At 38.4% G+C, this 24,406-nt stretch overlaps 1 protein-coding gene across 1 annotated transcript in view; it reads right to left on the reverse strand.

Moving 5' to 3' along the window:
• Positions 1 to 21,152, reverse strand: part of LOC109056569 (exostosin-1a-like) — a 59,510-nt gene extending 38,358 nt beyond the window's left edge. Inside the window, exons 1-6 of the mRNA XM_042747462.1 lie at positions 21,149 to 21,152; positions 20,899 to 21,029; positions 11,372 to 11,479; positions 9,777 to 9,896; positions 3,628 to 3,760; positions 1,056 to 1,174 (exon numbers count right to left, since the gene is read on the reverse strand). Coding sequence (XP_042603396.1) covers positions 1,056 to 1,174; positions 3,628 to 3,760; positions 9,777 to 9,896; positions 11,372 to 11,479; positions 20,899 to 21,029; positions 21,149 to 21,152 — 615 coding nt within the window. The remainder of the gene's footprint in view (positions 1 to 1,055; positions 1,175 to 3,627; positions 3,761 to 9,776; positions 9,897 to 11,371; positions 11,480 to 20,898; positions 21,030 to 21,148) is intronic.
• Positions 21,153 to 24,406: the final 3,254 nt, after the last annotated feature.

The raw sequence follows: 24,406 nt of genomic DNA on the forward strand, positions 1-24,406 counted from the left end.
TTCTCTTGCCTTAGTTGTGCTCTTCCACACTAGACAGGGATTTGAAAGTTTGGCGGTGTGGGCATTCTCGTTCCCGTATCGTTTTCTAATGCAGCTCGAGTTCCTGAAGGGAATGTCTCCAGGTTACGCATGTAACCATGGTTCCCAGAGGGAACGAGATGCTGCGTCTCCCTGCCATAAAATCCTAGTATTAATATGTCCTGTGTCAGAACCATGATTTGTCAACACCATCTTCAAGTTTCTGAGGAAATTATTTTAAATGTTTAGATAATTTTATTCTCCTAAAACAGGGTCTATTAGCATCTAGCATCAACAGAGAAAACTAAATGGCCACTACATGAACTCCATTTGTTTTGTAAAAGATGCCAAATTTGTCAGCACCGTCAGATGTCTCTCTGGCTGTGGTGACGGGCCAATGACAGAGATCGCATTTAATGTGAAGTCATATTTTTGCGGTTTTCAAGTCATTTTTAATTATATTAAATATAAAATAGCATTTAATTTTTCTAATAACGTATACATACTAAATATACAGCATATATTGCTTTTGTGGATTTATAATCACTTCTGGCACTGGATAAAACATGTCTATACATACTACATTTTGATAAAAAAAAATAGAAAAGTTGGGACGTTGTATCAAAGCATAGCTCAGTAGCTTAGGACATGTAAGATATATAAATGCAGTTTAATTTGTACAAGGTACAAGGTTTTATTTTTTAAATATTGCACACTGTTTTGTCCCATTTCTCAAGAATCAGTGAGGTTACAAACCACTTGAGAATGAGTAAATGAAGACAGAATTTATTTTCTTTCTTCTTTTTTCTTTTTTTTTTAATTTATTTATTCTTAATTTACCAGTGATACATCTCATTTGTGATTTAATATAGCCAGTTATTCAGGCCACTGATAAAGCAAGAACTCTAACCATCAATGTGAGCTACAGCAAACAATTATTGGCAGTGTGAATGGTCCTTAACCTGATGCACACTTGCAGCATAGATAATAATGGAAGCATTGTCATTGTGTCTCATTATTGGCTCTCATATTCTCACCTGTGCACAGAACTTGGACTTGGCAACTGCAAGGATCAGTTTGAATATGGGCTGCTGTTGGGACTGTAGAGGTGTGACTGCTTGAATGACGGCTGTAAACTCCTGAGACGGACTCTTACCTGCAGAAATCACAAACGTGGACAGCAGAAACGACTTTAGTACTGTAAAAGTCTATCATTAGTCTGTATTTGCTGGTGAATTTCTTTGCTTAAATCACAAAGCACATAAAAATGCAGTTTTCGCACACTGCGAACGGCAGATTAGCCTTGATGAAATCAGTCTTCAGCGGCATCAGCCTCCGGTGTGTAACATCTCTCTGCATTTGTATCAGTTTGCTTTATGGCAGCCGTTCAAAGAGAGCACCTGTTTATCTTTGTTCCTCTGCAGGGATTCGCTTCATTTATCTACGTTTGCGACTGTGACTCCAGAAAGCCGACAGCTACATTAAGTCTCTATTACATCACAATAAAGGTTACTACAAAGAACAAAAGAGAACAAGGGAGGATAAAACTAGTAAAATGAATTGATCAAAGCTGTGAAACTTTTCTGGTTAGGCCATAAAACAAACGAGAAGTTCATAATATATCACAGTGACAGTAATTACGCTTAGCCAGAACATCTATTATCCCTATTTCCTCTCTGCAGGGATTCAGACTCTATAAAAATGAACAAAACAAGAACACGCTACCACATGCACAGTGTGAAACACGTGAACAAACAGGCCACACACTCAGACCACACAGAAACAAACCACACACAAACACACAGAACTAAACAGGCAAATTTACTTGCACTTTTGGTTTGATTTTAAAATGTATTATTTGAAAGTAATGTTAATGGTCCATCCACTAACTGTGGTCACATCTGGAAGTACAGTCAGTCATAGGAGGTCATTTGGTTCACAGTTGAAACACACACACATACTGGTTTCCAGTTTTTGGGGGGGACTCTCCATAGGCATAATGCCTTTTATACTCTATACAAACCATATTTGCTATCACCCTACACCTAAACCTACCCCTCACAGGAAACTTTCTGCTATTACAGATTTTCAATACACTCCATTCTGTGTGATTTATAAGCTTGTTTCCTCATTGGGACCAAAAAAAATGTCCCCACAAGGTCAAAATTAACTGGTATTACTATACTTGTGGGGACATTTGGTAGACATTTGGTAGACACGGGAAGTTGTGGCCTAATGGTTAGAGAGTCGAACTTGCAATCCAAGGGTTGTGAGTTCGAGTCTTGGGTTGGCAGGAATTGTAGGTGGGGGGAGTGAATGTACAGCGCTCTCTCCACCTTCAATACAACGACTGAGGTGCCCTTGAGCAAGGCACCGAACCCCCAACTGCTCCCCGGGTGCCGCAGCATAAATGGCTGCCCACTGCTCCGGGTGTGTGTTCACGGTGTGTGTGTGTTCACTGCTGTGTGTGTGCACTTTGGATGGGTTAAAAGCAGAGCACGAATTCCGAGTATGGGTCACCATACTTGGCTATATGTCACGTCACTTTCACTTTTTTCACTTTCATTTGGTCTACAAAAAACTATTATTTTTCTTAGCAGACGCTTTAATCTGCAAGTAAGAACATTTGCTGAAAATGTACTCACCCTCAGGTCATCCAATATGTAGATGTGGAGTTTCCTCATCTTAACAGATTTGAAGAAATTTAGCATCACATCTCTCCACATCAGTGCTTACTCTGCAGTGAATGGGTGCCATCAGAATGAGAGTCCAAAAAGGAGCATTGTGGAGTCCCCACGTTCACTTGCAAATGGTGTTTGAAGTAATGCTAAATTTGTCCACATCTGTTCCGATGAAGAAACAAACTCTTCTACATCCTGGATGACCCGAGGGTAGGTAAAATTTCTAAGTTACTCCTTTAAAAACAATTATCTTGCGTGTTCAGAACAACCAAAAAAAGAACAAATTCAAAACAAACCAGAAGATTCATCTGAGCTGTTTACAACAGAACATCATTTTGCATGCAAGTCACAACATCTAAAATATTTTCAAATGACTGTTTCATGGAAGACAGGGACACAGCAGGCAATCGGTGCAGTCCACTGGTCATGTTGGATGATTTCTCATTGCCTAATAAACAGCATGTATCACAGGTAGGCGGATTTATAGTGTTGCCCTGGCTGAGCGAAACACGCTGTATATCACGCCACACTGAAGTTCTCTCAAGTTATGGCCACGGACAGGGAGTCTAAACTGCCCTGTCATCAAAATTATGGAAAGTGAGACTAACAACGCCTGTGACAGCAGAGTATAGACCATCTATCAGTCCTGCAACACTGATTTACTGCTGACATGTGAAGCCCAGGGACAAATCCGCTACAGACCCCTATATGCGCATGCAAACACACACAGGCCGGGTTTAGGAAGGAATATGGCCAACACATATGTTCACAATCCACCACACACACACACACACACACACACACACACTGCTTAGAGGGGAACCAACATCTATCTGAGTTATGATTTCATTTTCACTGCAACAAAGTTTTACGGCATTGAGCTGAAGGTGGTGAAGAGACACACACACACACACACACACACACTCACCGAGTGTTGAGTAGTAGAAGGGGAAGAGGGTGAGGTCACTGGAGAACTCAGGAAGTGCGTAGAGTCCTCCAGGCAAAGAATTCCACATCAGCCTGCTCCGGGACATGTGTGTCTGTATCCTGTCATGGATAATCTGTGAAAACAATACATATCAATATTATTTACAGTCACAATTAGCATTATAGGTGCTGAAATAAACTAATCATGAAAAAAACTGATTGTGAGTGTTCTCAAAGTGTCAAAATTTTCACATTTTTCTCAATGTGCTCATTGTTTGTGCTTAAATGAATACATGACATACATTAACTGCATGAGTTTTATAAACGTAGAACTGTACATTTCTGCCATATGAACATTGCTTTGACACAGTCACCTCTGATAAACAGATCACTCTTCATTGTAATGTAGAAATATTCATTTGCTGAAAGCTGCTTTGAAATGGTACTGTGAAAAGCTCTATTTAAATAAATGTGAATTGAATTGAATGCTTTAAGCCTTGGAACCAATGACAGCCAGTTTCTGTGAGCGTATAAATGCCGTGTACAATCACAGGCATTTTAATTCCAATAAACACATAAAAACAAACTAATGAGTGAGGTTTCAACAGTCTGATCAGTGCTTTGAAATAAGTTTGGAAAGTCTACATTTAGACTGCAGTTTTATGTCAAAGAAAATGCGACTCCTGAATATTTATCTTTTGAGAAAATCTAAAATATTATTCTATATATTTATTTTTATGTTTACTTATATATTGATTTCCTTTCTAAAATGGTTACCAATTAATTTAATACAGACTGTTTTTTTATTTTATTTATTTTTTTTATCTGTATTAAATAAATTGGTCAGTAGCCTCTGGTTACCCAGAGACATTCAATAATTTTAATAATTTACCAGCATATTCACAGGTTTATGGATTTCTGATGTTGGCTAATGGTCACATGACATGCAGGCAAACAAATAAAACTTTGAAATCTTTTAGTAGGTGTTTTATTTTGTTTGTTCATATTTTTATACCATTTATTAAAACTGTTTATGCTTAATTTAATGTTAATTTAGAAATATACTATTGTTCATGGTTAATTAACATTTGTTAAATGCAGTTAATAAATAAAGCTTTAATTTTGCTTATGATTATGCCTCAAAAAAAAGGAAAAAAAAATCAACTTGGCAGACCAATTCTATCAGTCTTTGAAGGCAATGCATAGACAATATTCTCAACAGTATGCACACAGGCCTAATAACTGAAATTAAACACATTAATCTTGTTTTATTACAACACTAATTAATCACAATCTGCCTCACCCCCATCACAACGGGGTGGGAGAGATCTTAAACCAAAAATAACCTGTAAAACACACACAAACACACGCACACACGCACGTGCACACACACACTTTTATGCCCGGAGTCCTCCTCTGCTGGGCTTGATTAGTTCTGTCTCTCCCAAGCCTAGATATGCACGGGCCAATTAGGATCAACTACAGTCTAATTAGAGAACCCTCATGTCAGTGTGTTTGTGTATCTCTGCACCTTTACATCGTTTAATGTGCTGTACATGAAGTGGTGATTTTGTCAAATCCTCACAGCAAGTGAAGCATCTCGTTGCTCTGTGTAGCAGGGAAATCCACTCAACTTAGCATATGTTCTAGAGGAAGTGGAAGTCCACGGAGAGGGCATTTGATCTGTGTTTAATTACAAAGCATTTATTCCTGCATGCACACACACAAACACACAATGTACTATTAACTACCAGTCTATGCAGAAAAGTGTAAGTGTTTTTTTTTTTTTATGTTGCATTTTTTAAGGCCTAAACCTGGAAACAAATTCATATTTTAGCACTTCCACTTCCACCACACTGAAGTCAATGAATATTTTGAAAGGGTTAAACGTCTCAAATAAGGCCAGTGATTAATACAAGTTAAATACATTTTCACAGTTTTTTTTCCACGCTTGTGTGTGTTTTTAAAGCCTTTACTTGGCATGAAACGGGCATTTGCTGCTAAATGGGATTACATAGGTGATTAAACCATCACGTTGAACAGTAAAAGTACTTACTAGTCCGCTTTTACAAACTGAATAAGTTGTTACTGATGTTGACAGTCTCATTAGTTTATAGCCTACTGTACATTTGTTTTTTAACTTCTGCCAATTATTTTTAGGCTTTGTTCTGAACAAAATGTATAAGAATCATAAACTTTTGTTGGTCACAGAGCTTTAATCCAAATCCAGTGGAATATAATATATAAACTAATTAGGTTGGTATAATACATTATTATTTTCATGTTTGAATCGCAAGGTCTCATTGGTCATGTGATTTTAACATGGCACACTTCTCCCATCCTCTACGTTGAATAAAAGGCTTTTCTAATCCATTGATATAAGTTAAGTCTTAAAAACTTCAAACAATTGTCTGAAGTGCAAATCATTTCTTTAAAAGTAAATAATTTTAATGAGGAAAAATTGTACTTGAGTGAGTGAGTTAGCAAACTGGAGAAATGCTCTTTTCAGTGTCTTTGTATCTTTCTGTCATTTGTCTTTAATATGAAGAACTCATAGTCAGAAAGAGGGCAAATCCAGACACTGGGCTCGAAATTTCACACACCGTCATTTTGTTCAAAACATTCTGAGTGGAACAGAAGCAGGGATTAGGATAGCTCTGGAAAGAGACCAGCCTCAGGGGCTGCAAAAACAAAGCATGGAAAAGTGTCTGTTCAGTGACAGGAAACATATTGTTTATCCATAGTCCCAGAATGTGTGACACAGGGTTTTATATATATATATATATATATATATATATATATATATATATATATATATATATATATATATATATATATATATATACAGAGCAGGTAAAATAAGTATTGAACACGTCACCATTTTTCAAAGTAAATATATTTCTGCTTTTGACTTTGGTGCTGTTGACTTTAAATTTTCACCAGATGTCGGTAACAACCCAAGCAATTCATACATACAAAGAAAACAAGACAAATAAGTTCAGAAAGTAAGTTCTGTGTAATAAAATGGAGACACAGGAAAAAAGTATTGAATGCAAGAAGAAAGTGAGGTGCAAAAATGCATGGAAAGCTAAGACACCAGCTGAAATCTATCAGTAATTAGAAAGCAATCCTGCCCCTTGTCAGTGGAAATTAATATTAGTTGGTTCAGTCCCAACATCTACAGTACCATAAAGGATGAAGATGAAACAAGGGTGGACCTTTCAGCAAGACAAAGATCCCAAACACAGCCAAGGAAACTCTCAATTGGTTTCAGAAAAAGAAAGTTAAACTGCTAGAATGGCCCAGCCAATCACCTGACTTGAATCCAACAGAAAATAAGAACTAAAGATCAGAGTTCATAGAAGAGGCTCACAGAACCTTCAGGATTTGAAGGTTTGTTTGTGAGGAAGAATGGGCTAAAATCACACCTGAGCAATGCATGCGACTAGTTTCTCCATACAGGAGGCGTCTTAAAGCTGTCATTACCAACAGAGGCTTTTATACAAAGCATTAAATAAATTTCAGTAATTCAATACTTTTTCTCTGTCATTCCATTTTATTTCAATTAACTTAATTTCTGAACTTATTTGCTTTGTTTTCTTTGTATGTATGGATTACTTGGGTTGTAACCGACATCTGGTGAAAATTTCATGTCAACAGCACCTTAGAAATATATTTACTGACAAAAAATGGTGATGTGTTCAATACTTATTTTACCTGCTGTATGTGTTTGTGTGTATATATATATATATATATATATATATATATATATATATATATATATATATATATTTTTCTCACCATATATGAAGAGTTCAGATGCAAAACCCTCTAAAAGCCATCTGAAATTTTTCTTCTGAAATTAGCATTTTTATCAAGCTCCTGTGTTTATGTTAAGTTATTTCACTTTAATGGCAATGAAAAGAAACTATTCAATGACATCAAAGTGAATTTACTGAACATAAACACAGCAGCCGAATAAAAATGCTAATTTTTAAAGGAAATTTTCAAATGGCTTTTAGAGGGTTTTGCATCTGAACTCTTCATATATACATATACATATATATATATATATATATATATATATATATATATATATATGTATATATATATATACATTTATATAGGGGTAATATATTTTTTATGTGTGTGTAAAATTTAGATTAATTCATATATAAATTTTTGAATTTTTGGTAATTTGTTTTAAATTAATTTTTTTCATTTTTTGCATTTATTTTTAAAATATATTGCATTGGGGTATAAATGTAGATTAATTCTTTTCAATAAAAAATTTGATTTATTATTTATTGTTTTAAGCATGGATAAAATTAAACCGTCATTTAACTAAATTTTAATCATTGTTTATGTTAAATTATGATTAAGTTAAATAAATTATTTTAAATATATTTTGTTTTTGTGTATATATAGTTTAGCTAAATTTTAATCGTTGTTTTTTTTAAATTATTTTTAAGTAGATGCATTTAAAAAGGATTTATTATTTATTGTTACATTAAACATGGATAAATTAAACCGTTTTACCTACAGTAAGTTTTAATTTTGTTTTATTATTTGGAATTTTTTATTTTAAAATGTTTTACATTAAGTAGTTTTATTTTTAATATTATGTTTATTTTTATATTTATTAAGATTTTTTTATTTATTTTTGATTCAATATGTTTATCATGAATCCAATAACTGCTGCTCTCTGCTGCCCTCAGGGAAGAACGTTCTTCAGCATCCGAATTTAGCCGACTGAGGGATATTTTGTTCGACTTTTGAATAATACACCCTACAGCATACTCCACAATATGGCATGGCACTCCTGGGCCTCCATAGCCAGGAGCATGAAACAAACCAAAATTTCAATTCAATCTGATGTAGCACTCCTGTGCTTCATTAGACTTTTGTTTTAGTTAATTTTGATGTATTTTTGTTAATTTTTGTTTTAGTAAATTTTTGGTATTGTTTTGTGTAAAAATTGGGTTTTTAAAGCAAAACAAGTTTGGTGTCCATTGCTTTACACAGTTTTAGGAATTACAGTGGTATCTCTGTTTCTGATCACTGTGGTGATATTGGTGAAGTTGGCAGAAAGACTGCTCTCCTCTGTCTGTTTTCTGAACACATTTATAGTCAGTCATATTTCTGGCAGTGACATCTGGCAGTTCTCAGTCTGGTCCTGTTATTAAAAGACTTGTCCGACACCTTCCTGAGATGAAAAGATACAGAAACCCAGCACAATGTTACCATTCCATCTAGCTGACCAAGGCTGGCCTGTACCCCGGGAGAAACTTCTCAAAGAGACGTGTGAAGGAGTGAGTGAGTGAGGGAATGTTTGTGTAAATCCGTCTGCATTTTTATGTGTGTTGGAGAGGTCTGGAAAAGGCCAAGTGCGTTTGATCATGGCAGGTATCATCTTCTTATGTGTGACAGCAACTCATGATGAAAGCTTTTGAAGAAAATAGAAGATGTCAGAGAGGGAGAGAGATGGAGAGAACAAGAAATAAGTGAGTGTGAGAGAGAGATAGAGATACAAAACAAAGCATATGCCAAGAAAAAGACACATGATCAGCATTAACTGCATTAACTAAATTACCTATATGGACTATATATGAAGAAGGACGATACTGAGTGGAAATCTGGCAGGATTTTATAGAAGAGGTATGACGCCAATTAAAGTAGAAAAGACAGTAGAAAGTGATAAAATGTGAAAAGGTAATATTTGTATAATTTCAGTGTTTTTTTTTTTTTTTTTTTTTACATTTACATGATAAACAATTTTGATACTTCATTCCTCCTTTGATACAACATTATTGCCTTCTTGTGTGCACACAAATATAGTTATTATCCTTTATATTTTTGGTGTGAACAGGCCTTAAGAAAGAGTTAAAAGGTTTGTTTCACACAAAAACTAATTTTTTCATCCAAATATCTTGTTTTGTGGAAATCATATATATTTTTATTTTTATTTGGATTGACATGAGAGTGAGTAAATGATGGTGTTTTGATTTAATTTCATTTTGGGTGAACTATCCCTTTTAAGTGCCAAAAAAAAAAGAAGCTGCCAGCAGCTGGCAGTCCCTCATTCACACATTTCCCCCAGTATGACTCATTTGGACAGTGCATCTCTCTCTGCTTTAAGTGCAGACTAACCTCTAATGTGGTTAAGACTATCTTTGTGACGGAGGAGAAGTAGGCGTCCCACAGGAACTGAGTCTGCTGCCGCAGTGCCAGGATTCTGTCTGAACCCACAGACCGGGTGATAGATGGAACCTGAGAGAGAGAAAGAGAGAAAGAGAGAGAGAGGAAGAGAGAGAGAGAGAGGAAGAGAGAGAGAGAGATTCCGTGGTTATTAGCAGTTTGTTCAAGAGTCCAACCTTTGAGCTCTCTCTAATTCACCCCAACTCAGTCTTGAGTTGTCTACTATTTTCTTAATATGTTTAGTCTTTTATCAAGACTGTACAAGCAATGCAGGGGTTGTACTCTCTCAATAGTTTTTATCTGTCCTGTGTTTCAATAACATCTTCAATTACACCATGACAGATTAATAAAACAATCCTATCTGAAATATGACAGACAAACTGTTGATGTAGTGCATAGTACCATATTTTAATTTGTGTGCTTTAAAGCTGCCTAAAAGTCCTACAATGGAGTCTAAGCCCCACAGTCATGACATTTTCTCAGTTCTCTCCAGAATAAAAGTGCTTATTCAGCTTCAAAACTGTGGTGGCATTTGAACACTAATATGTCAAAGAGATGGAACGCAAAACAACCATTAATAAACTTCACATATTAAAAGAAATGCAACATAACTTTTCATGTCATACACAAAAGGTTTTCAAATTAAGGTTCTGGGACTCCATGGGGCTTTAAAATTGTTTAACACAACATATTTTAACACATCAACCAAATTTGCATATTATTTCTTTCTTTCTGGTCAGAAACCATGACAAATTATTTTTAAACAGTATAAGTAATAAAAGAAAAAATCTTTTTTTATGTTCTATCAATCTAATAGACATCTATCTATCTATTTAGAAGGTTTATAAATCTAATATAAATAGCAGATATTTGAATCTTTGTGAGAAAGAGAGAGTCTAAAATGTCATTCAGCACTGCATTCGATGCCACCTGCAAAATTTGAAAAGTCAGATATTGTTTTTTTTTTTATTATTATTATTATTATTTTTATTTAATTTATATAGTGCTAGAACTGAGCCCTGTGGCACACCCCTTCTGCCACTCTGCACTGGGTTGCGTGTTCATTTGTGAGCGTCTGTGTTCGCTACTTTAATTCACTTTTAAAAATTAGAAGAGACTTAATTAATTGTGTCATGCTAAAATATGAAAATATCAATTGTCTCTGCAAATGGAGGCTAATTTCTCCTTCTGTTTTTTGGGGAAATAGTGAATTGGCTTGAATAATTAAGAGCTCAGGAAAAAGTGTGATATCATTTTTAAAACCACTCTTTGAATCTCCTGGGATTCATTGGTGCTTCTTTTTTCCCCCTCATGAGAATTTCAGAAGCATTTAATTAAAGCTCCCAGGGCTTGGTTGTTTAAGAAAATGTGAAAAAAAGCAGGATTTTCAGTCTTCTGTTAAGAGGAATGATGGAGGGTTTAAAACAGATTATACAGTAATGTGTTCTCATTACTGTACAATTACATTATTATAAAGAAGACTATGTTTTTTTTAGTGTCTTGGGGGGATTATGCACTGATAGTCTGATGCAAATGTGTGTGTGTACCTGCAGCAATAATCTTTCATCTCCAATGATGGCAGCTTTACTCCAGTCAATGACCTCTGAGAAGGGCAGCTCCCATCCGTTACTCAGCAGCACAGGAATACAGGCCGCCTGCAAATCAGACACACACACACACACACACACACACACACACACACACACACACACACACACACACACACACACACACACCCACCCATATCAAATCCTCAGCCCTCTACACAACTGCCACCAACAACTTATCAAACACTTTCACAGTTTTTATTTCAATCGATAAACTGTTGTCAAATGGTACATTGACACCTTGAAACAATGTAATTTCTTCCATGGACTTTTTTCATTTGCCAATAGCTAGTAGATTCTGCCAGATTGTAAAGTTGTATCCATTCATAAAGTTGAAACGACCTGAGCTAACTTGAACTAACAATCAACAGTTGTAACTGTACTAACTTTAAAAGTATAGTCCACTTGAAAATGAAAAATCTGTCAAGATTTGCTCACACTCATGTCATTTCAAACCTGCACGACTTTCTGATCTCAGTAGAACACAAAAGAAGATATGTTTGTTTATATTGACTTTTGAAAAAATACAATGGAAGTCAATGGAAACCGAAACTGTGGTTACCAACATTCTTCAAAAAGTCTTCTTGTGTGTTCCACAGAAAACAGAAAATCATACAGGTTTGAAACTACAGGTGTAGTATGACACTATTTTTGGGTAGATTATTCATTTAATAAAGAACGATAAATACTGTAACAAACATTTATTTATTCATTTATTAATTTAATATTTGTGGTGTTAGTTGTGGTTCCTTTCAGTCGGTCACTCCCGACGTCACGTCGGTGACCGATGAATTGGGATATCGCTTTGATAGACCAATGTTATTGGTTTGTTTGATAATTGTGCTTATGGTGTTTGGTATGTGATTATTTGATCAATGTGATGCTGATCACAGCCTGAGTATAATAAGGCAGCAGGTGCAATGCATACCAGCTTTTCGCTTCGGAGCCGAGCATTAGTATCGTTCTGCTCCACTGTGTCTGCTGTGAATTATGAGTTCAGCATGCTCTCGGAAGTTTCAAGTGTTGGCAAGACGGTGCTTCAGTTGTGGTCGTTCCCGAGTCGAGTGGGTTGCGCACTTCAGGCTGCACTACCCCCTGTCGTGTTGCAAGCGGCCAATTCTCCTGTGTGCCTCAGCACTAAAGGAGCATTTCCTAATGAGCAAATTTCCCTAAAAGAACGTCACAGGTGCGTCTTTGTAAAGACGACGGATCGTCCTTATAAGGATGCCGTTTAACCCATGCGTTTCTGGGTGCGGTCAATACCTGGCAACGGGTGATGGTCACGATCGCTGCCTAACGTGTCCGGGCATCGAGCACGCTTAGGTGGCTTCCGTGGATGAGTCATGTTCCCACTGCGGGAAGATGACCATCTTGGACCTGCGAACCTGGCTCCGCTACCTTTAGGGGGGCGGAGTCCCATTGCTGCTGCCACGATCTGGGGCTTGTTCTGGCTGCCGACTGACGAGTACTACTTCCAGCAGTAGCGCAAACCCCACAAGGAACCAACCCTCTTGGGACCATCACTCATCTTGCACCTCCGATCCAGTGGAGCAACCCTCGGAATGCGCTGGGCCCTCTTCAAAGAGCCTACCAGCGGTATCCAGTTGGCCTCCCCCTGACCAGATGTCGATCTCAGCATTGGAGGGAGAGCTGTCTGGTGAAGATTGAGCAGCGCTGCCCAGCTCCGGGATGGTGGCAAAGCCTGAATCAGATCCGGAGATAACAGCTATGCTTTCCCGGGCCGCCGAGAGGGTAGGGCTCGGGTGGAAATCTCCACCGTGTCCCGAGCCCTCGAGATGGGATGATTGGTTTCTCGAGGTGGCCCGCCCCGGTGCCTTTCTTCCTGAAAGTGCATGATGAGCTCACCAGGTCGTAGACAACACCTTTTACTGCTAGAAACCGGCCGGTGGGCTCCTCCTCCCTCACCTACCTCATTGGCGGTGGAGCGAAGGGGTATTCGGTGATTCCCCCAGTGGAGCTTGCGATGGCGACACAATTGGGTCCTAAGTCTGCCTCCTGCTGGCGGGGAGACCCGGTGCTTCCTTCCCGGGCCTGTAGGCATTCATCTGGTCTAACCAGCAGCAGCAGGCGGTTCGAGAGCATCAACGAAGGCCCTACTCACGCACCCTCTGCTAACCTGTGGAACCAGGTGAGCCTTGCACCCCACTCTTACACCCCTCTCCGGCCCGCTCACAAGCCGCCCGAGTTGGGTCCCTGTGTTCCATCTCACTGCCCCACTGCGGGTACGGATGTGGTTCCGCTGGTCCCGCTTGTATGGTTTCTAAGCGCCTGGTCAGCGCTACCCAGCCCGTCTTGCTGGCTTCTGTGGACCATCAGCCTCAGCTATGCAATTCAGTTTGCCCCGCATTCTCCCAAGTCCAGCGGTATCCGCTTCACTATAGTGAAAGCGTCCGACGACCCTGTTCTTTGGTAGAGATCGCAGTCCTACTGGCGAAGGACGCGAGAGAGCGGTCCCTCCAGCCGTTATGAGGTCGGGGTTTTACAGCCCTTACTTCATTGTACCCAAGGAAGGCGGTGGGTTACGGCCAATCTTGGATCTGCGAGTTTTGAACCGGGATCAGTTGTGCGAGCACAGGGACCTTGTGCTCTGGCACCTCAGCCCGTTGGGCCTTCGGGTCAACGGGGAAAAGAGAAAACTCTCGCTGACGCAGAGGATCTCATTTCTCGGTATGAAGTTGGATTCGGTCGAACAGAGGAACGTGCGCGGTCGGTGCTAGCCTGCTTGAATACGTTCAAGGGCAGGACAGCAGTCCCACTGCAAATTTTTCAGAGACTCCTGGGCCATATGGTGGCCACATCGGCACTTACACCGCTTGGCCTGTTACATATGAGACCGCTCCAGCACTGGCTTTATGGCCGAGTCCCGAGGTGGGCATGGAAGTGAGACACTCACTGGGTCCAAGTTACACCGGCCTGTTGCTAAACCCTCACCCCGTGGTCAGATCTTGCGTTCCTCCGGGCAGGGGTGCCACAGAGCAGATCTCCAAGCATGCTGTGGTTCACACGGATGCCTCCACCAAAGGCTGGGGGGCCACGTACAATGGGGATGCAGGCTTAGGGGTTTGGATGGGCCCGCAGCTGCATTGGCACATCAATTGCCTAGAGTTGTTAGCAGTGCGCCTTGCCTTGAACCGTCTCAAAAGTTGCTTATGAGGCAAGCACGTGCTGGTCCGAACAGACAACACAGCGACCGTTGTGTACATCAACTGACAAGGTGGTCTGCACTCCCGTCCCATGTTGCAACTCGCCCGCCACCTCCTCCTTTGGAGTCGGAATGTTCTGAGGTCACTTCGTGCTGTTCACATTCCGGGCCTGCTCAACCATGCAGCCGACGAGCTGTCATGAGCAATGCTCCCGGGAGAATAGCGACTCCATCCCCTAATGGTCCAGCTGATTTGGAGACGGTTCGGAACCGCTCATGTAGACCTGTTTGATTCTCCAGAGACCTCTCACTGCCAGTTGTTCTATGGATGCACTGGCACACAGCTGGCCGCGGGGACTATGCAAATATGCATTTCCTCCAGTGAGCCTTCTCGCAAAGACACTGTGCAAAGTCTGGGAAGACGAGGAGCGACAGCCTCACCTTGGCCCATTCCTCTGAGGAAGGATCTACTGACTCAGAGACGGGGCACCGTTTGGCACCCGCGTCCAGACCTTTGCAAACTCCATGTCTGGTACCTGGACAGGACGCAGAGGTTCTAGGTGACCTACCCCAGGAGGTAGTGAACACCATCACTTCGGCAAGAGCACTGTCTACGAGACACGCTTACGCCTTGAAGTGGAACCTGGTCATCGAGTGATGCCTGATTGCGGTCGTGCTTTCCTTTATGCAGCAAGGGCTGGAGCGAAGGCTGTCTCCCTCCACCCTCAAAGTCCAGGTTGCCGCTATTGCTGCGTGCCATGACCCTGTGAATGGGAAGTCTTTAGGTAAGCATTACCTCGTCATCAGGTTCCTTAGAGGGGCCAGGAGGTTAAATCCCCTCTATACCCTTTTGGTACCTGACTCTAGTGCTAAAATCACTACAGCAGGGCCCATTCAAAGCTTTGTATTTAGTTCTGCTCCTGCTTGCACTTGCCTCCATCAAGAGGGTAGGGGAACTGCATGCATTTTCGGTCGGCGATTCATGCCTAGAGTTTGGGCCGGATGACTCCCAGGTAATCCTGAGGCCCCGGCCCGGCTACGTGCCCAAGGTTCCCACTACACCCTTTAAAGACCAAGTGGTGAACCTGCAAGCACTGCTGCTGGAGGAGGCAGACCCAGCCCTGGCTTTGCTCTGTCCTGTCCGAGCATTGAGATGATATGTAGACCGGACACAAAGCTTCAGGACCTCTATCACCCTAGGCGACCAGATGCGGCGGATCGTCTGGCGCCAGGCCTTCATGATGATTCCGTGAGAACCATGGAAGGCTGTATTCCATATTGAGACCTAAGTGGTACTCGTATGTGTATAGTCCACGGTATAGCCTTAGAGCCCGTGTTTCCCCAGCAGACTTCTGCCTTCCCAAGAGGGTTTTAATCACCTCAAATTTCTCCATGTACACATAAATGGATGCGATATGTGTATTTGCTTCTGAAAACTCCTTCGGGAAGGATGGGGCTTCCGCAGCGTCCCTGTTCCAAGCGGAATGGGTACGTTTTCCCAGTGTTATCCAGTCTCACCCAGTGAGGTAGTGCTTTGACAGTGGTGAGTGGAACTACTTGTTCCAAGCCCCGGCCTACACCAAATAGGGGCGTCACGTCCCGTTGCCACGGTTGCTGTACCACTGCTGAGCTGCCGGGTCACCGGCTCGGCTCCTCAGAGAAAACCTGGTATGCATTGCACCTGCTGCCTTATTATACTCACGCTGTGATCAGCGGCAGCTGGATGCAATAATTGCATGCCAATGTGCATTAACTCATTAAGTTTACACTCAAAGTAGATTGGTCTATCGACGCGATATCCCAATTCGTTGGTCACCGATGTGACGTCTCCGTTCCCTCCTTCAGGGAACGAGGGTTACCATACGTAACCGAGACATTTCTTGCACAACAACAGTCACAATTTTTTATGGAAAATTTTTAACCCTCTTACATTGTGAAGTGATTTCCAAACCCGTCAGGCCTGTCAAAGTGGGTGTTTTTTTTCCATAATAAGCTGCAAAGTGGACAAAACTTTATGTTGATGCCAATATTACATTGTTACAGAATGTGCTGAAATTTGGAACTATGACTATGACTCACTACGGTCAGAGTCAGACTGACATGATTAGGAATCGTGTTAAAAAAAAATAAAACCAAGCTTTTTTTTTTTTTTTTTTTTTTTAAATGTGAAGAACCAGACACTGCACAATGTTTTGACTACTTCCCTTCATTATTTAGTATAATAATATCCTCTGGTGTTTAAGAATTTAAGTGCATTTCCTATTTCCAAGTTATTCTGATTGTAATGTAGAGTTGTTTTAGAGTTGTTTTTTTTAACAGTACAGTATGTTTTATAGCACACTGAAGTCTATTTAAAAAGATAAAGGACAATTCAAGGAAAATGTTCCTCCAGATGTACTTTTGTGCTTTTTTTTCCTCAAAAGGAAAAAAATAAAATAAAAAAGTCAGTCACACATGAAGGACAAGGACATCCATGTTTACTAAACCTTTTGGTGGACAAAAATAATAACTATTAGTGCTCAACATTGAAAAGCCTGATCCAAATAAACACATACATTAAAAAATGTAAATATGTGGCAGAGGACATGGAGGAGCTTTATTTTTTTCTGATGCATCAGCTATGCCATAACGGAAACTCTAGAGCAATAATATACCTTTGTTCTTACCCAAAAACAGCAATGTCATGTGCTTTATGTTGAAACACATGTTTGTTTTTGATTGCTATAGTGTTTTAATATGTCACACATTTATAGTACACTACTGTAATGGTCAGTTTAATAACACTGTTGGCTAAACAACTGCCTTTAATTAATGCAATTAAAAGAATAGTTCAATTAAAATTCTGTCATTAATTATACTCAGCCTAATGTCGCTCCAAACCTGTAAGACATTTTATTTCATCTTTGGAACACAAATTAAGATATTAAACTAAACTAAAAAAAAAAAAATAATGACTTGACTGTTCGCAAAGAGCTTGATTGACAGGCGATCTGACAAATCAGAACACTGATATTATGTGCCGCCACTGCTATCCGCCATCTTGCCCGACATCTACGGCCAGTCTTCTTAGTAATCCATGTTAAAATGGGGTAAAAAAGATTGAGTGAACTGAAACTTTTTCAATATATCTAAATATAAATGTGTGCCAGAGGGTTAGGCTGTGCTGTTGTTGGCTGCCACAGTTGACATAAAATACTTTCTGATGAATTTTTATGTTAATTTTGTGTTTTACGTAAATATGAAAAGCTGATCGGTTCATGTGTTTAAACTGAGGCAATACCCTGATCTCTCACGACACACTGAAGAGCCACAAAATGGTATTTATTGTTTGAATTTCTTTAAAAATGACAAAATTTGAAAGCTGAGAGTCCTGAGACCTTGTTTCATACCAGAAGTAACCTGCTCTGTCTTGTCTGCACGCTGTCAGTTTCCTCTTTGCTCTGCAATGTATTTTTCACTGCTTGAGAATATGACGTGTAGTGTGAGAGCGGCATTGTTTGTCGGAGATATCAACAGTATCTAAGGAGGGCGGGTCTTTGCGAACGGTCAATTATGATGTTTAGGGGTGGGGAAAAAGGAATTGTCAACACCACAATAATAACCAACATGACAGAGGATGGTTGGGCACAAGCAAATTATATGCTTTTATGAGATTACATGATGTATGGTTATACAAATGAGATAGTCGTGTTTGTTCTCAGTGGCAGATGGAGCAATTTGTAATGGAAAGTAAAATTTAATTTAAGTAAGATAATTACAGACATCCTAAAAAAAACAAAAACCATTAAAATGATAGATTTGTATAATTGGTTTACAGGTAGGCAGGTAGTATTTTTGTAGAGACTGTTTATGAATTCCAGACCGCACCTCACTGTCCAGCATTCAGAGGTGACAGTCATATGGAAGACTTAAGGAGGTTTGCGCCAGATATCAGGAGTGAGGCAGAGACCACAGCTTTGGTAATCCCACCTGACCTTTCACACACACACACACACACACACACACACACACACACACACACACACACACACACACACACACACACACATACACACAGTCCTGACTTCCTCCGTCTTTAAATGGAGATGGTTGACAACAGAAGGACTGCCCCACATGCACCAGCATCTAAAAGCCTTTTGATGTCTCTTTTCAAAGTGCTCCCATCAGAGAGCACAACACAGGGAGCCTCACACAACTGCTGGAGAGATGTGAAAAATACTGAGGAAAGTCAAACACCCTGTCTTTACCTCCCATACCTGACTGACAAATATCGGTTTTGACATGCTAAAGATGAGACAGAGAAGCGTCTGTCAGCACATGGACACATTTTTATTAATCCACTAACTGATTTTATGCAACTTTTTACTTACAGTATTAGAGAATGGAACATTTCTCATAAAGTGACCTTCATCATTATCAAATGCTTTTCAGAAATGAAGTAACACATCATTCAAGTGCTATAAATATGTAGCTGCAGTCACTAACAAAAACATCTTAATTAAATAGAATTTCACATAATAATACATATGAATCAACACAAAAAAGTACTACTGTCACATTCTCTTTATATTTGAGGGCTTTTCTTTCTTCACATGCTACATGTTTAGCTCCTGTATTAAGTTCCTGGCTGTGTCTGAAACTCTTTAATCTCTAGAACAAGTACTGATTTTTTAAGTATTTACATATATTCGGACACACTTCTTTTGTCACATACTGGTTTTCGCCAACTGTGTAATAAGTATACGGTTTCAGATGCAGCCACTGTTTCTTGTTTTTCTATGATTTCTAGAATGTTTTCATTGTTTGCCATAGTTGCTAATTATGTTCCACACCTGTTTCTTTGGTTCGGTCTGTGTATTTAAACCCTGCTCAATTGCTGTTTATTGGTGGTTATACTGTCTTTGCCTTCTTAGGTTAGATTCCTTGCTGTCACCTTTGTTATTTTAACTAAATATTCTCTAATAAACTCTGCGTTTAAATTCACTCTCCTCTCCTCTCTCTCCTCTCCTCTCCTCCTCTTATTCTCTTCTCCTCTCCTCTCCTCTCCTCCTCGTCTCCTCTCCTCTCCTCTCCTCTCCTCATCGGCCAGCAGCCATGACAACTGTTGTGTGTGTTTTTTTTTCTATTGGTTTATCATTTAATGCCTTGCTTTTGTTATACTTAGCTTGAAAGGTGTGTTTGTTTTCTTTTTATTAAATGCAATAATTCAAAAGCAGCAGTAAAGATTTTTTACACTGTTAAGATTTGTAATTCAAATAAATGCTGTTCTTTGGGACTTCCTACTGGATTTATGATGGTGAAAATTCAGCTTTGCATCACAGGAATAAATTACATTGAAATATATAAAACAAAATAGAGAATAGTTATCAAAGTAGTATTTTATAATATTATGATTTTTACTGTAATTTTGGTCAAATAAATGAGGCCTTGAGAGAGACTTATATAAAAAAAAAAATAATTCTCTCTCTCTCTCTCTGAATATTCAGTAAATATGAATATGTACACCACATACCAAAATTATTCAGATGTAAACATATGGTTTTACCTAGGATGCATTCAATTTATCAAAATTTACTGTAAACTTTACACTTTTCCAACGGAATATTTATTTATAATGCTATGCAATATTCAAACTCTCTGTTCATCTAAGAATCCTGCATGTGCAGCACTGACAGCTCCTGCATTATGGCAGTCAGTTATTAATATATTCAGCTGAAGTTTCATCTCATGCATGCGTTCTGCATCACTGACCATAGGTGTTCTTGACTTGAATGCTTTTCACAAACTTCACTGTTCACACAACAGCTAAACACCTCAAATTAGATTAAAACGATTGCTTAGTTGCTATAACGAACATCAAAATATAATACAATGCTCCAAAGTTATGTTGGTAGAGATGGTGAACTGTAATTTTTCCTACAAGAAAATAAGATGTGAAATTACTGGACCTTTGACTGCATCATTAGTTGATTCTCTTACTAAACCGACAGAAGAGACTGAGAACACAACTAATGAATAACCACACAGAGAGCGAGAGAAATAGATTGAGTGAGCGAGCGAGAGAAAGAGAGAGAGGTTTATTAATAGATCTCTTCACCTCTCCTCTCCAATATAAGAATCTTCTCTGGGTGTTTTTGAAAAGATGACAGAATGTCAATATCAATAACTTCTACGTCAGGGTAGTGCAACCTCAGGGCTCCAAACGGCTGAGCCCTAAAAACATCCAGGCCAATCAAAAACACCTGTTATGAAAGGAAGCATGGTGTGACAGAGTTTTAGACAAGCAAACTTCAGAGTCACCAACCTGCAGGGCCTCTAGAAAGCGGAAGGACCCGAGCCGCCTGCCCCGAGGAACAAGGCAAAAACTGGAGTTGTGTAGCAGCTCTTGATAATCAAACCTGTGGACACAAACATAAACACAACAAACATTAGAATCTGCCCATTAAAAAATCCATACAAAGACATTTTGCTTTACATTTGTTAAATTTCATTTTCATAAACTGTTACTGTTAATTTTAACCTTGAAAAATGATGAGACTGATACATGCACATACTCATACTTTTACACCAAATGCACACACAAGTGGCCAAAAGTGGGTGGGGCTAATGGTGAAAATAATCACCGATCAGCAATCATTCACGAGCATGTTCACAACCATTAATTTACTGTTCGACAAAATGCCAGTGGTTCTCTTGAGTCTATATATTAATTTAATTTATTAATTATTTGTTAATAATAATAATAATAAAAAAAGCTTTCAAGTAACACAATTCCTCACAGTTAACAGAGAAAAACATATATAGGTAATTAAAAAATATCTATATTTTTTCAGTAATAACATTTATTAAAAAAAAAAAAAAAAAAACTATTTCAGTTAAGCTAAGTATGCAATATGCTAAGTACCCAACATGCTGCTCACAATCACGCTGTTTTTCTGACTACAACCAAATCTCAGCTGTGCTGATATTCAGTATAACAGCACTCTTTCTTATTTGACATAGTTTAATTAGCCAGACGGTATGCTTATTATGGTGACCAGACTTGGTATATTAATATCAGACCATGGTCACAGGTGTAGGCAGTTATTTACACTGATGCAGCTCATCCAATCAGATCTTAGAGTCTGATGTTTTATTATATTTGTTCTGGCATATTATATTAGTACGACACAATAAACATACTGGGAGAGAAAAATCAAGATTAAGATGAAGATAGAGGGATGAAAGTGAGAGATCCTGTTATTTGCTCTCTCCTTCTGTTCTGACAGTCAGCCTTAATCTGGCTAGAGCTCACTCTCCTCTGTTTAATTCTCTTATAATTACTGCCTCACTTTCTGTCTCTCCTTCTCTTTCGTCTATTATTTCCATCCTGCATCAGCCATCCAGCCAATAAGTGGAACATATGTTTTTCTTCTTCTGAACTTATTTTTCTCTTTCTGCCCATTTGAAGCAGGGTTGTTATCATTAACATAACAAAAAAACTTAAATAAAATATTGAATTTCAGCTAGCTGTCAAGGCATCTTTTCTCATTTTTGTTTAGTTTATGTAAAACTAAATATACAAAAATCTGCCAAATGCACAAAGGTATAAAATATAAAACTGAAAAAAAAAAAAAAAAAAAAAAAAAAAATATAATATAATAAAAACTACATAAGCATTTTTTAAACCAACAACAACAGCAAATGCAAATAAAAACTAATACAAAAATCACAACTAAACTGTGATAAAAAAATCTAATTCAAAATGTTGACAAAGACTATTATAGTAAAATAACACTGATGTAAAGTGAGCAGATTTATTCTAGCAGGTGAGCATATTGACTGGATAACACATTTTTACATTTATTTGAAACTAAGATATCTGAAGTATGTCCAGAAAATACTGGACCAGGCAGTGTGTTGTTAAGTATATGCCACTATATGGAGTGCTTTTGAATTCACGTTTGATGTCATCAAAATCAATTGGAGAACATTAAAAATCATTAAAAATGATTGACAGGTCAGATTTGACAGTCCTGCTCTATAGCACGCTCTCAGAGGGTCATTCAGGAGCCATAAACACAATCTGTCTCTGTTATTCAGGTATATGGCTGCATTTCTGATAGCCTCACACTCACACACCTACACACATTCCTACTTACACATGCACACACATAGGCTACTGTAAACTCAAACACAATGAAATATTTGATTTGCTTTAACAAAGATACTGCCAAAAAGCTCTGCGTGCTGGTGGGTGGAAATCCAATATCTCCTCAGTCGTGTTGTTGGCAGCACTTCCCTCAGTCTACAAACCTCACAAGATTTCTGATCACAACAATTCTCCACAACTTGTAAGAATAAGGGTCTAGACATCTGAAATTGCTTGCCCTGCAAGTTTGTGCTGAAGCTGTTGCTGCTAGAAGCAGCAGAGTTGTAAGAATCACTTTGGGACTCGTTTTCTCAAAGATCAAACCTCCTGGCCTCTTGCTCTGTCGAATAAGGGTCTCCAACAAGAAGATTGGACACAGCCTTTCGCTAGACTGAAAATGCTATCACATTCACTCTCATTCTCAGAAAAGGGAGTTTTCAATTAATTAAAGCATAACATTGCAATCAAATGAAATACATGGTGGTGTTAAGACCAAAAGTATTGCAACAAATAAAAATGTAACTTTTTGCCAAAGTTACTTTAGAGTGCACACTTCTTTATTTTTTTGTCAAACATTTATTAAACCACACTGTTTTTCTTAATTGTACTGACATGTTAAATTGGCAGTCTAAGAAAAACATAATATATAAACTAAATTTGAAATATAAATTAAGTAGAGAAAGAAAAATGCTTTTCATTTGTGTTCACTTGCTGAATGTGATTTACCTCTTTTTGTGCTCTGTAATTAAAATGGAAAGCTTGACACGAAAAGTCAATGTGTTCTTCATACTTTGTGTTTAGAGAATAACCTTTGTTTGGGCAAATTAACATAAAGTGAGAAATACAAATAAGCCTAATGTTCTGAACAGGGGTAAGGTTTTTTTTTTTTTTTTAATTAGACGTGTGCTCATTTAAAGGCCACCATATGGCTAATGTTCCAAATGATGATACAAATAATCAGGGTTGCCCAGGACACCAAAAAGAAAAAAAAAGTCACATCAATTATATCACTGTATATCTGTCAAATGTCTTTCCTCTAACTTTGTAGAATAATAATAATGCAATTGGTAAAACTAATCACTATGAAATGCTACCAAATTAACCACAAATCTTTAATAATTCTGTGTATGTGACTTGTTACATTTTTTTTGTTCAAGGTTTTCCTGGTTTGAAGTGCAGTAATGTAAGATTCATGATATTTTCTTTATAAATGTGTTGTTTTATTTGTGTAATACATGATTTGTGCAAGGTATATTGTATTGTGTGTTTTAGTTAGCAATAAGATGTAATTATTTGATTCTTTTTTTTATTTGTATTTATACATTGCAATTTGTTTGGATTTTGGGTAATCATTGAAAGTAATGTAAATCTTCACATTAACAATGAACACTCAAAAATAGCTATTTGTTTTTCATTCAACATAACTATTACACATATTTGCACACATAGTTATCTGATCACATCAGTTTCATCCATCTTGTAAGGTAAAATAACCACATAATGCACAGTAACTTATCAATCTTCCTCTGTGTATTCTATTCTGATCAGACACAGAATAGACACAATGGCAGCCCTGGCCTTGAGAGGCACTTCTCAGTAAGGTGGAGGAACATGATATATATTCAGTTTCAAAAACTAAGACACCATGACAATTTCAGGTGCACCTGAATGCTTGCATACT

Source organism: Cyprinus carpio, chromosome B20, assembly GCF_018340385.1.
Source record: "Cyprinus carpio isolate SPL01 chromosome B20, ASM1834038v1, whole genome shotgun sequence".
Taxonomy (NCBI): Eukaryota; Metazoa; Chordata; class Actinopteri; order Cypriniformes; family Cyprinidae; genus Cyprinus; species Cyprinus carpio.